Source organism: Apteryx mantelli, chromosome 2, assembly GCF_036417845.1.
Source record: "Apteryx mantelli isolate bAptMan1 chromosome 2, bAptMan1.hap1, whole genome shotgun sequence".
In the NCBI taxonomy this organism is placed as follows: Eukaryota; Metazoa; Chordata; class Aves; order Apterygiformes; family Apterygidae; genus Apteryx; species Apteryx mantelli.
Genome location: NC_089979.1, coordinates 169,247,169 through 169,260,072, shown reverse-complemented (window position 1 = coordinate 169,260,072; position 12,904 = coordinate 169,247,169). Strand labels below are relative to the sequence as shown.

Genomic DNA, 12,904 nt, shown 5'->3' with positions numbered 1-12,904 from the left:
AACAAGGGTTGTAAAACAGCGTTAGAAGCATTGCTCAGCTCTCGGGGTTTTAAATATATACATTCAGCCCTGAATTACTCATATGCTGTAATACCCACAGCGATAAAAGATTTTGTGAGGTTGATTGAAGAAACGTGATCTGGAGATTGCCTGGAGGCTGTGGAAGTGTTAGGAAGTCGTTTGTGATCGGTGCTGTGCTGTTGCCCAGACTTGGCTATAGGGAAGGAAATGACTCATCTTCGCAGAGGAATCAAGAGCGAGCTGGTTCAGGACGAAGGGAGCAAAGAGTAGTGCTGAGCCAGGCTCACCCATGAGACAAGATGATTGTTTTGAGCAGAATCACGTCAGGGATGAATCTGGCATAATGCCCTTGACCGAAGAGGGATTTTGCTGCTTTCTTGACAACCAAGAACCAGCCTCGATCTAGCTATCGAGGAAATCAGGTTCATCTGGCAGAGAAAAGGAGGACAGATGGATCTCACGAAGGCTTTCTCTTTCCATCTTTATAATCCTTGATTGATTGATCCATTGATTGATGCTCTTTTTTTTTTTTTTTTTTTTTTTAAACAAGCTGGAAAATTGTAGTTCAGATGTCATAGAAGAAATAACTATATTTCAGTTCATTAGTCCAAAGCAATTAACATCTGTTTACATTTTCTTTTGAAATTTAAGCAAAAGAGAATTAATTTAAAGGAATTTTTAAAATCCTGTGTAAGCCTGTTCAAAACCTGAAAGGTTTGTGAAAAGTCTCTTACATTTATTTTCAAAATATTTTCCTAGAGGTTAATAATTATGCTTGTAAGTGATTAAACTGTGTAGATAACTAATGAGATGTGTGGGAATTTATTTCGTGTAGATGAAAACATACAGTTGTATTAAAAATTTTAATACAAAGAATGTTTTACTATAATTCCTGCAGGTAAATTAAAGAAGTGGAAAGCTCGGTTGGCTTGAGATACAAAACAGCAGGACAAAAAAATCTGAATGCAAGATCTGTTAGCTGCTGACTTAATATCAATAAATGTTCTGTATCACCGGGTTTCTGTGTTTTTGTTTATTAACGGCACTCAGTGCTCCACCAGCTAGTCCACTTCTCCCATTGACTTCAGCAGGAGTTGGGTTGCAACCCAAGAATGTGACTCTAGGTGGGCTCTAGCTGCAGTTTTTAGGGACAGTTTCAGAAGCGTTGAAGCAAAAAAACCTATTTTTAGGGATGCTTCCAACTCAGATTTCAGACTGGATAATTTTGAGCAATGCTCATCCCCTTGCATGCTTCTTCAAGGTTGAACTGGAACTTCAAAACATGTGTCGGTGTTGTGTTCCTGGTTTTTGGCCTGAGAGAGAGAGAGTGGGCCGAAAGGTTCCCATATAACATTTTGGAACCGGGAAAATACCTGTCTGCCACAGGGGTGTCCTCACTGCAGCGTTAGTTTGACTTAACCTCAGCTCAAATTCAAACTCCTCATTTTGGTAGCTTGATTCTGTGTGCCATCACTAAACAGGGAGGAAAGGGGCTGGATGAGCAGCGTGGAGGAGCTCTGAATGCCGCAGTAGCTCGCGAGCCAGAAGTGTTGGAGAACCTCTGCCTCAGCAGTCCTCTTAACTTGAGCTTAAAGCACCACTGGTTCGAGCTAGAGGTGCACGCGTGTGACGCAGGGTTGACTTTGAACGAAGCTGTGCTAGCCCCGCGGCCACCACATGTTAACAACTGTCAGGGTCATCCTGCAGGCTCGCATCTATTCCATGTAAAACATCATTGCCCAGTTCTGGTCACGTTATACCTGTTTGCCCAGGGGACGAAGGGCGAGTATATTCATTTGCAAAAAGAGCGTTTAATTGATTTGACCATGATACCATAATTAAATTAAGCCTGGTTAAACTGAAATATATTTTCTCCCCAAGAGATACTAAGAGTGCTTCCTTTATTTCCAAATAGTTCACTTATTGGCAGCTGCCCAGCTCATAGGACAGCACCAGGTGGTGGCAATCGCAGCAGGAACATCAAGGAATCGCAAGATTTATCTAGAGAAACATTTAAGCATCTTCCATCCAGATCAGTGCTGATGAACAATGACGGGTTGGTGGGACATGGAGTGAGCAAGACTCGCTTCTTCCCTCAACAAACCCGGAACTGAAATCTTGCTCATGGGAAGGATATTAAAAACAAAAATCCAATGAGATGTCTTCAAAGGGGGCTGATGCAAATGCAGGCTTCAACTTTCGCCTGCTGAGGTCTGTCACGAGAATTTATTTTCTCAAGGATGGGAAAGGAGCAGAATCAAAACAGCTACAGGACTTTCCTCTGTGTGAATGACATCAAACAAGTCAGGGCCAAACCTAAAATCAGGCGAAGGCTGAGGGAATCAAGCCCGTTTTTGAGGCAGAATTTCTTTTGTTTTTTCATTTCGAGCTTTCCTTTGCTCTGACAAATCCTGCCAAGGAAGAACATCTGATTTTTTGTCTTTATTAAAAAATCCCAACTTCAGGGAAGATGTCTGAGCTTCCCACAGGGTAAGGATGGACAAACAGGAAAAATAAAAAACAAGGAGAAGCACATGTTTTCTGAGATAGTTCTGTGTAGGTTTGGACTTGCAGTATAGTCATCATGGCTATTTGCCGCTAATTATCATTGCTCCTAACAGCTGGAAACTCACTTTATGGGCATTTCAGTGGACATCTGCAAAGTGGGAATTTCCTCATTTGTATGCAAGTGCTCTTATTTTTTCTGTCAGCATGATACCTGCTAACTCTCCTTGCGAATTGGCTCAAAAGGTTGCAGAGCTGGGCCTTTTGGCACATGCTCAACCCTGGGGCAAGGGATTTTATAGGCTGCCAAAAAAACAATCAGAATGCTTTTTTACTACCCACGGGGGTAGTATTTGTTTCTTATTCCTATGGGAAACATTTTTAAAATACTGAAGGTTTAGGCACCAAAACAGGGTGTTTTAAAATGGAGCTTTTTAGCCAGTTTTGTCGTGGCCCAAATTATGGTTTGGGTTGGCACTCTTGCTTTGCAAGCCACATCAGGGACATGAGGAAAAGTCTTAATCTGGCACAGATTTTGTCTATCTTGATAAGTAGTTGAGGATATTGCTAGATATTGTCTGTGCCTTTGTTGTACCTTGTCGAGATTAGTGGAAAGAGTCTTGGGCAGGAGATTGGACTAGATTACCTCTTGAGGTCCTTTCCAATCCAAATTATCCTATCCTATCCTATCCTATCCTCTCCTGCCAGCGCTGACTGGGAATGAAACCATGTTATTTGTCTACGGGGTAGTTGTTCTGCAAGGACATGAGCTTGAGAAGCCATTTATATGTATGAAAAGCTTTTGTCTTCTCTCTGCCCTCAAGACTTTGAGTTGTCTTGAGGTCGGAGTTGCGTCTTCCTCTGTGTAATGCTTCTCTGTGTACAACCTCTGTACATTACTTCATCTGTACCCACCAGCTGACCTAGCCTCTACAGTGCCTTGCAGCGGCACAGTCCTGTACAAATATTTAAATTTCAGCTAGTTTCCAGTGCAGGGCCCAGCAAATCTGGTATTGCAAAGTAGGACAAATAATACATTATTCTGTAAGTGGTAGCTTCACGGTCTCTTCTGCCATCCTCTCAGGTTTATAAGCTCATTATCAGCCCTGTCATCTTTCCCCCTCCCTTCTCCAGAAGCGCTGGTCAGTCTGGTACCTGCTCACTCCTCCTTCCCCTTCTCTGCAGGAATGACATCGTTCTTGCACATAAGGCTCCGTATCGGCACAACAGGGCACAGCTGGGTTCATCTCGCTGGTCTTAAGAGAGGTGTTTTTGTCAGAGCAGCCCACGTAGAGTTGAGCTTGGAGCTGGCCTCCTTCGTTCGTTGTTACCGCCCATGTTCTGCAGGTCATCTGATGGGAGGCTGAGTGCGTGCGCAGTGCGGTGCAGTGATTGCAGCATGGTGAGAAACGTCTGCCAGGAGCTCGGTGTGCCGAGCTCCTTATTGCGAGTCCTAGCTAGGGTCCCTCCTGCTGGGATTTCGGCATCAACTCCCTGCTCTAGGGCTGGGGAGAAGGACGCAACTGCAAATGTCTCCTTTGGTTCTGGTGGGTGGGGTGACACTGATACGTTCCTTTTACCTTGAAGAGAGAAAAGCTGTTCTTCTTGTCTATAGGAGAGACTTCCCCACAGTCAGAGACGGAGACTTCTGTCCAGGCCTCACTTGAACGCGCCGATAAGGAGATCAAGACGGCTCTAAGGAAGCTTGTGGATTCAGCGTCACTGCTTGTGACTCTTCCGCCAGGCGCGAGAGGAGGAGCTGGTGGTCTCGGCCTTCTCGAGTCCGTGCCTTCTGCCTGCTCAGAAAGGGGAACTGGGCCTCCTCTGATAGCTCACGAAGCCAGTACCCAAACCCAAATTGCTGCAGGGCATGGTAGGTCTGGAATTAAGCGGGAAAATGTCCTATGGAGTCAAGAGAGACAAAATTGCTGAACTCACCAATAATGATTTTTTCCTAAGTTTTTTTGTTCCTTTGTATTCTGAACAGTTGCAGGTTAAGAGAGAACATTCAGACACCACGACACCTGGGGCTATAGGCTGGGGACACAAGCTTAGCTTCATATCTAAGCAGAGTTTTTAGTCTGCCACCTCTCCAAAGTGGAGGCATAGAGGATTTTTCCAGTTCTGGACTTGTTTTAATGTTTTGAGGGTATTTTTTTTCCATTGCAATTTCAGAAGTTATTTGGTTTTGGATTTGCTGAGATGGGGGAAGGAAGGTTGCTTCTTTTTTCCTTTTCTATCTCTCTTTCTCTCTCTCTTTTTATTTATTCATTTATTTATTTTTTAACTCTTTGCCATTAGCAAGCTGGAAATTTCTTTAACACCCCCTTACCGGCTGCTGTGGATTTTCTAGGATCTTGGGCATGACAACTTCACTTGCGTTTCACTGGCACTGGAGACTTAATAGATTACTCAGCAGTTGCCCTGTGATTAAAACCAATGCTGTGCGTGATTACGTCTTGCTAGGAGAATCTGGCTTTCATGCGTGCGTTGTTTTTAAAAATATGAGTGGGCTGCAGTCCTTCTTCTGCTTCTCCTTATGCTTGCTGCCATAACAACTTGTCTGAGTGGTCGCTGTGTCAAGTCAGAATAACTGTCCTTAAACCAGTGTGACCTAAAAAGGACACTGTCAAGCAGCCTTCAGCCTGCAGACTCCAGATGCTGTTTAAAAAATGGGATCTTTTTGTCTAAAACTTAACAAGAAAAGATGGATTTCATGGAATCAGACCCCAAAATCCAACATGAGAAATGAATGGGCTTTAAAGCCTCTTCTCCTTTTTAGGGGAAAATTATCCATGAAAATAACCTCTGGTAAAGCAGGATGACTCAAAAATCATCAGAAGCAGATGCCAAATAGGACAGATTATTTACTTAGCTGTAACTAAAGAAACGATGGAGCAGTGAATAGCAAATGGAATAGTTTTTCAGTCCTTTAAACAATTGAAGGTGTTATTAACATGGGGAATTATTTTAATAAATTGGAGACTTGACAGCTGTCCCTTTTATCACGCACTTTGATTAAAAAAGAAGCAAATATTTCAACAGTGCTGGCTATAGGAAAGCAGAAGTACGTTTCCTATCCACCTGTGCTCTCTGATCCTACCAGTAATGCTGTGAATAACCATGTTTTCCGTCCTGGGAGAGCTGTCCTATGCCGTTCCTGAAAGCTGCTGCTTTTTTTCCAAAACCAGCCATCATTAAACATTCCCAGAGCGCTCCGCCAAAGACCTTTCCTGCTGGGAAGATGATGTCTCTCAATTTGACATTTGACTCCTCAGATGAAAAAGGGGCTGACGCTCTTTATCCTAGGAGGTAGCTCAAACAGTCAATATCAAAGGACAATTGGTTACTTTTGGAATGGAAGATCAAACCGATTTTTGAGGATGCATCTGGTAAAATAATAATGAAAGAATAAGACTATCTAAACTGCCATCGAGCACTGGGCATTTCATCATATCCACATGGTGGAAGTCAAACACACTTAAATTATCTAGTAAAATGGATGCATTGAATAGACATTTTCCTTTCAGTTATCATGTTTCTTGTTGCGTCCCTATTGGCTGCCTTTCCTATTTGTGCCTGTGTGTGTTTCCTCAAAAAAAAGTTAGTTTTGCCCAGTCACCGGTGTTCCATCATTCAGCGTCTCAGATGTTATTCAATCCCTTTGCTGCATGTTGTCTTCTCAAAAGGGCCAAATCCTCCTCTTAGCTTCAGCGATTGCTCTTGGCTGAAGTCAGATGGACTCTACTGGAGACTGGTTTCAGGTGTGCCTTCATCAGTGACGTGTCTAACTTGCCTTATTTCTGCTGCCAGACAAAGCACGAAGCCAAATTCCAACTGAAGAACCAAGTGCAACAAAACCCAGGCCTGGTCCTTCCCGCAAAGAGACGGCTGCTGGAGCGGAAAGGGCTCAGGAACGCACAGTTCCCATCACCAGGTAAATACAGATCCTGCACACAGATTTCTGAACACGGCAGACTTTGTCGTAAGAGAAACAAGTTCTAGTTAAGGAAGTAGGTGGTGACTCAAAGTGATTCTTGTGGGTTTAGTGGAATCCTTAGAGTCCTGTTAACTTGTGTGTCGTGCAAGAAGGATGGAAAAAGTTGGGGAGAAATTAATTCCCCAAACAAAATCTTCTTGTATTAAGTTTAAGTAAATAATGGTAAACTTGAGAGTCTAATCCTATATCTCCGTAGTTGTGTGTGACTGTGTAATGATATTTACTCTTGGTCTTCATGAAAGAACATCACCAGCCACGGAGGCAGGAGACTGGTATAGAAGAGAAGGAGATGTGGTCTGGGATGTGCACAGTGAAGTTTATATTGAGACCACGGAAAGAACTCGTGTGTATAAGACTGAGGAGAAGACCCCAACAAGTAAGGAACAACCTTGTTTTCCTCTCCCTGATCCCATGATTGTCCCGTTGTCTTCTCCTTCGGTGATATCTCTCGGTGTCTGTTTTCTGAAGTACTTGTATTTCTCGAGCAGTAACTATTAAACAAAAAATAACGCATAAGCCAGCAAACAGGAGGGCTAAAGGTAATGCCAGTGAAAATAAACCCATATATGATGCTGTGATATCTCTTGATTTGACATTCAACCAATGTCACATCCTAAATGGCCAGTCCTGGAAATCCCATTTGAGTAACTCAGCTTTCATCAGCAGACCATGAATAAATTTATGGTATCGTGATGGCCGCAAACCCTTGTGTCTCACCAGGTGCACCCTACATGCAAGTGACAATCGAGGATGTGCAGGTGAATTCTGGGGAGCCTGCCAAATTTCAGGCAGTTATTGAAGGAAACCCTCAGCCTACTGTTTTGTGGTTTAAGGTGAGTGAAGATGTTTCCCTGACAGGGAATAAGGACCACAGAAAGGATTACAGAGCAGTATTTTTGTGGGGAATTTCTTTTATTCTTTTATCCTATGCCTCTTACACTGATTCGGGGTCACGTCTATAGACTGTGATACAGAGATTGTCAAATCAGCTTCAGCTGTCTCTGGGACCCGCAAATGCCTGTTGGGTGTTGGAGATATTTTTTCTACCTTCTCTTTCATGTTATCAGAGAATAGTTGAGGTTCAAAGGAACCTCTGGAAATCGTCTAGTCCAACCCCACGGCTCAAGAGCTAGAGCAGGTTGCCCAGGACTCTGTCCAGTTGGGTTTTGAATATCTTCAAGGATGGAGAATCCAGAACTTCTCTGGACAATCTTTTCCAATGTTCAACCACCCCCACAGTAAAGAAAGTGTTTTTTTCTTATGTTCAGACAGAATTTCCTGTGTTTCAATTTGTGCCCAGAAGTGCCCTTTCATGAGAGGACAATGTAGGAACAGCTGTACTGGTTCACCACAACCATGCACCTTGACCTGTGTTGTCTCCAGTGTCACTGTAGCCCCTTCAGCAGGGAGGGGCAACCAAGACGGTTTAGGAGACCAAGATGCGCAGAAAGTGGGATCGGTGGCTGCCGGAGACCCACCAAGATGTGTACTGTAGTTTTGGGGTCAGGGATGGGCTCAAGAACGGTTTGTCAACATGACTTCCACGTACTGTATCTTTTCTATAGCAAGTTAGTAAAAAAAACCAGTGACTAATGACCTTGAGTATCCCATGGAAAGGAAAGAGAAATCATTTATTATTCCTCAGAATACTGATGTGCCCCTGAAGCGAGCAAGCATTTTTCAGTAATGATTGCCTGTAACTCTCCTGTCCAACAAACTGGTTTTGTACACATAAGTTTTATTCCAGTTTTTTCTATCTTCCGTCTGGAAAGTGCAAGGATGAGCTACTCAGAGAAGTAAATAAAATACAAAAAAACCCTTAAAAAACAAACAACAAACCAAGAACCTCCCCCTCACACATGCACACACACACACACACGGACAGCTAGGAAAGAATAGCACAAGGCAAGAATATATGATATACCCTCTTAATGCTCTCCCAATCTCTGACATTTTCAGCTCAGAGATATCCTGAACTAGCTGAATTTTATCTATTTACTGACCCACAATGAAGCTCCCTTCCACATGTTTATGTAGACTCCCCTTGGAGCCACGTAAGCTTCTTGCAAGTACAATCTTCTTTGGCAAAGAGTTCGATCCATCTACAATGTGTTGTGTCCTTCTGGTTGTTCTGTGCATATCTGCCACGAGCTTCACGTGGTGGCCCTTAGTTCTTCCACCAGAAGCAGTTAATCCCTGCCCACTCTCTCCAGGCTATTTGTGATTTTGTAGAGCTCTGTAATATCGTATTGTATCATAGAGCTTCCTTCCAGGCTGAAGAGTCCCAGCTTGCTCCATCAGTCCTCACGTGGAAGCAATTACAGAAAGTGCATTGCCACATCAAGCACCCGTGGCAAACCAAGGATTTACAAGATGATGTTTTCAATCTGATTCTTCATTTCTCCCCTAATAACTTGTAACCTGTGGTATACTTCTGACTACCACCAAGCACTGAGCTGATGTTGCCACGGAGCTACTGTAGCCCAAAATTTTGTTCCAGTGTAATAAGGATCAGCTGTGAGCCCAACATTTCATACGGGAAAATAACGTAGCGTCACTTTACATTTATCTGTATTAAATTTCATCTGGAATTTTATTTCCCACTCAGGCAGTCTAATAGGATCCTTCTGCAAATTGTCATAATCTGCTGTGTAAATTGTGTCATGCACGCCCTCCTTTCAGATCATATATGACTATATTAAGCAGCAGACGAGCCAGCACAAGCTGGAGACCAGGCAGGAGTTAAGCAGATGTTCTTTGGGCTCCCCTGGGCTGACTGCCTCTTGCCTAGGAGAACTGAAGGGAAAACCAGCCCTGGTGATCTCTCCCAAGCCTTTTTCCCTATGAATGGGATGTTAAACAAAAAATGCTAATGAATAGCGTAGAAGCTGAAAAACATTTAGTCGTGGGGGACTTTGTCAGCCAGCGTTTTATTATTGAGGTTTGCTAGCCTAAATGCTTAAAGGGTTTGTGTTTTAGCCCTGCTGGTGTATCTCATTCCTTGAAGAGAAGGAACATCTATTTCTGTCTTGATTTTCAGTGCCAAAATATCATTTCTTTCCCTCAGGGCACTTCCTTGTTGACAGACAGCCACGGGCTCCATCAAGTGAAGGAAGGAACAACATATTTCTTAGTCCTGGACAATGTTGTTTCAGAAGACGGTGGTGTTTATACCTGTGTTGCCAAAAACGCTGGAGGAGAGGTTTTGTGCAAAGCAGAGCTTATTGTACATGAAGGTAACTTAATTTTTTCAGCTCCATGAGTTGCTTTCAGTGCCATTGCAAAATATATTCTGTTGCAGTCTTTTTCTGGTATGGTATCTCCCCTGTATTCCTGCTTGGCATTTGCATGCTACCAACATGGTAGGATCCCGTGAGGGTAAATGGTCTAATGAACTACATCTATGAAGAAATAAGCTGGGTTTTTTTCCGAGACTAGATGATGAACTGATGCAATGGACCACAGAAGGGGGGGCCATACTTCCGATGGTGTTCCGCTCTTTAGCATGGCTCTTCTGATGTATGTCAGATGAAGATACAGCCCCAAAGTCCATGTTGGCAGGCTCTTTCATCAAACAGCTACACCTAATTGTGTGCAGAAGCTTAGAGAAGGACCCTGATAATTTTCCCTGCCTTAAGTTGTCCTGTGATAGTTTTGCGCATTATTTGCAAGGCATTGTAATCTGAATATTAATCCTTACCTTTTCTTTCATTGCCAAAGCTAAGAAAGACCAAGCAGCGAAGAAAGTGGCCACCCGGAGAAAGCTCCATTCCCTCTATGAGGTTAAGCAGGAGATCGGAAGGTAAATAATTTTCCAGCTTTATAGCGTCCTTGCAGGGAATATCTAACTGCCCGTCTGAGCTGCTGCTTCGGTACAGAGCAAGTCGCTGTCTAAAGAGTCTGAAAGTAAGGAGGACCCGTCCCAGCTTTCTGAGCAGCTTGTGAAACAGTGCTGATGCTATCTAGGCAAAGCAATACCCAAAGGGTACCCAGGGAAGGGTGCCCAAGACATGGACCTTAAGTACTGCCACTGGGAAAACCCAGCAGCTTCCTTGGAATACCTGCATTTGCCTGGTGGGACAGCAGCACCCGTTCCCCACCATAACAGATACCTGGTGGCCTGCACAGATGAGGCCAGCATCTGACCCCTCCTCTGATTTCCAGCCTCAATGGGAATAAACAGCAGCTAGAGCCTGGCAAGACAGCTTCTGTACTCGGGGACAGCCCTGTGACCAGCAGGCTGCCTTATCTGCTGGTACCAAACGTGTTCCAGTGGGTCTCTGGGTTGTGATGGACCCACAGCTGCACCCTTGGGTGATATCGGCGTCACAGCCCCATGGCGACGTACGTACAAGCCCCACGTCCATCCCAAGGATCCAGCAGCAAGCCTGCATCACCTGGAACAGCTTTTCACTCCGTAGAAGTTGGTTGTTTAGTTTTGGAGGCAGCCAGGAGAGGGCAATATCACCTCGCACAGAGGAAAATCAGCTTGTGATGTTGGAGAGTTTAAGACCTGAGCAGTAGGCAGCCGTCAAAGGCTGGGACCTGGAAAGGTCTGCAGCTGCTGCGCAGAGGGCTTTGAACCAAGCCTGAGCAGGGCTTGTCCTTTGATTTTGCACAGGGGCTGCTTCAGCTTTGCGAAACGAGTTGTGCACAAAGGGAACAGAGTGTCCTGTGCTGCCAAATTCATACCTCTGCGAAGCAAAACGAAGGCTCGAGCACATCAGGAGAGGGATATTCTTGCCCCCCTGTCCCATGATAGAATTACCAGGCTGCTGGATCAGTTTGAAACACGGAAAACCCTGATTTTGATCCTGGAGTTGTATCCTTTTCTGTGCTGCTTTTCTGAGGAGGCTGGGAAGTACTGGGCAGAGCTCGCTGGTAACTAACTGAACAAATAACGATATTTAGTTTTTGCCTGAGGTGAACAAACACCCAGTCTTCCTCCACACTGCAGCATAGCATGGCTCTGTGAGCTCCTCAGGCATTATGGTCACAGCGGTCACTGAAGTATCATGTTCCAGCAAAAGTCCGGGCACTTGTGTGCACAGTGTGAGTGAGTTGTTAAGCACCAAAGCTCTTTTCTGAAATGTCCGGGAGTTAAGGGCTCTGTCCCAGTGAGATCCAGTCTGGGTGAGCACCGGGGAAAAGCCCATACTCAACAGGTACGTTGTAGCACGTGTCTCATCCCTACCATGCCCTGCCTGTGGGGAGCACCAGTTTAGAGCAGGCCAATGCCATTGCACTTCTGCGAGGACACTTCTGCAATAGAGGCCTTCAGGGATCATGTGCGTGTCGCGCTGCCTGAGATACCTTGTGAATTCTGCTCACTCTTACTTCAAACTGTCTCGGTTGGGTGGAGATGGATGCAAAACACAAGTGAGAATTTAACCGTAGCTGCATTTTCCCTTAATGCCACTGCAAGATGCTCCAGCGAAGAGCTCCTCGACCGTTTGTTCAAGAAGGGTGTTGTCACTGAAGCAGAGGTAATCTTTCTCTCTCCTTTCAAAGTCCCAAATTGGTGGGTACCACCTTGCTTCTCCTTCAGCAAAGAGTAGCTTCCCGCTGCATTTTGACTATCAGGAATATCTTTATGAACCAGTGATAATCTATCAAAACAGGGTCGATATTTAAAATGTATCCCCGGCAGCTTTCATTACTAAGTAGAGTGTCTTCAGGCAGTGACTAGAAACAGCCAGAGGTTTTGAACACCAGCCTTGCATCCAGCCTAACGTAGACTGTACTTGTTCTATCAATATTACCATTTCCTTGCCCTCTGTCAGCTGGAGCTCCTGTATCTTGGCTTTTTTTTGATAATGCTCTGTCCCCTTGTGACTTTACTTGTGTCTGGTCCTTTGCAGTCTCCAAACCAAGGGCTGAGATGGTCGTTTCTAAAGTTTTTCAAGATCCTGTGTGCTCAAAGAGCAAAAGGCTTCGCATGGCCCAAGGTCTAGTGGCCAGCTCTCCCATAGTTACTGCTAAAATGGATTTTTCTCAGAAATACTCTGGGAAAATGTCGGTTAACACTATAAAATGTCAAAGCTAGAGGAATGTCAGAGTTGAAGCGAGCTGTGAATCTTCACACCTCGTTCAGGTTTATTTGTATTTGCTCTACACGTGGTCAAGAAAAATGGGTTTACAACACAGTTTTAAAATGTATTTGCTTTTTAAGTCTGTTTGCCTGATTCATATCAAGCCAGAGATGAGTCTGAAATCTAAAGGTAAGGTTCATCAAAGCTGGGAATTTCTGTATCTCTTTTTCGCATGTTTCTGTTTTTTTAAGCAAGGGCTTCCTCATATATAAACAGCTCCAGCAGGATAGTGTGGTTGCACACTGGGCACAGCTTCATTCAGCACGGTAATATTTGGTTCACATTT

The 12,904-nt window shown here is 44.3% G+C and overlaps 1 protein-coding gene across 1 annotated transcript in view; it reads left to right on the top strand.

Moving 5' to 3' along the window:
* The window catches only part of LOC136991353 (obscurin-like), a 139,048-nt gene that overhangs the window by 106,983 nt on the left and 19,161 nt on the right, over window positions 1–12,904 (top strand). Inside the window, 8 exon segments of the mRNA XM_067292220.1 lie at window positions 4,142–4,399; window positions 6,340–6,463; window positions 6,769–6,902; window positions 7,247–7,359; window positions 9,594–9,762; window positions 10,247–10,328; window positions 11,148–11,348; window positions 11,952–12,012. Coding sequence (XP_067148321.1) covers window positions 4,142–4,399; window positions 6,340–6,463; window positions 6,769–6,902; window positions 7,247–7,359; window positions 9,594–9,762; window positions 10,247–10,328; window positions 11,148–11,348; window positions 11,952–12,012 — 1,142 coding nt within the window.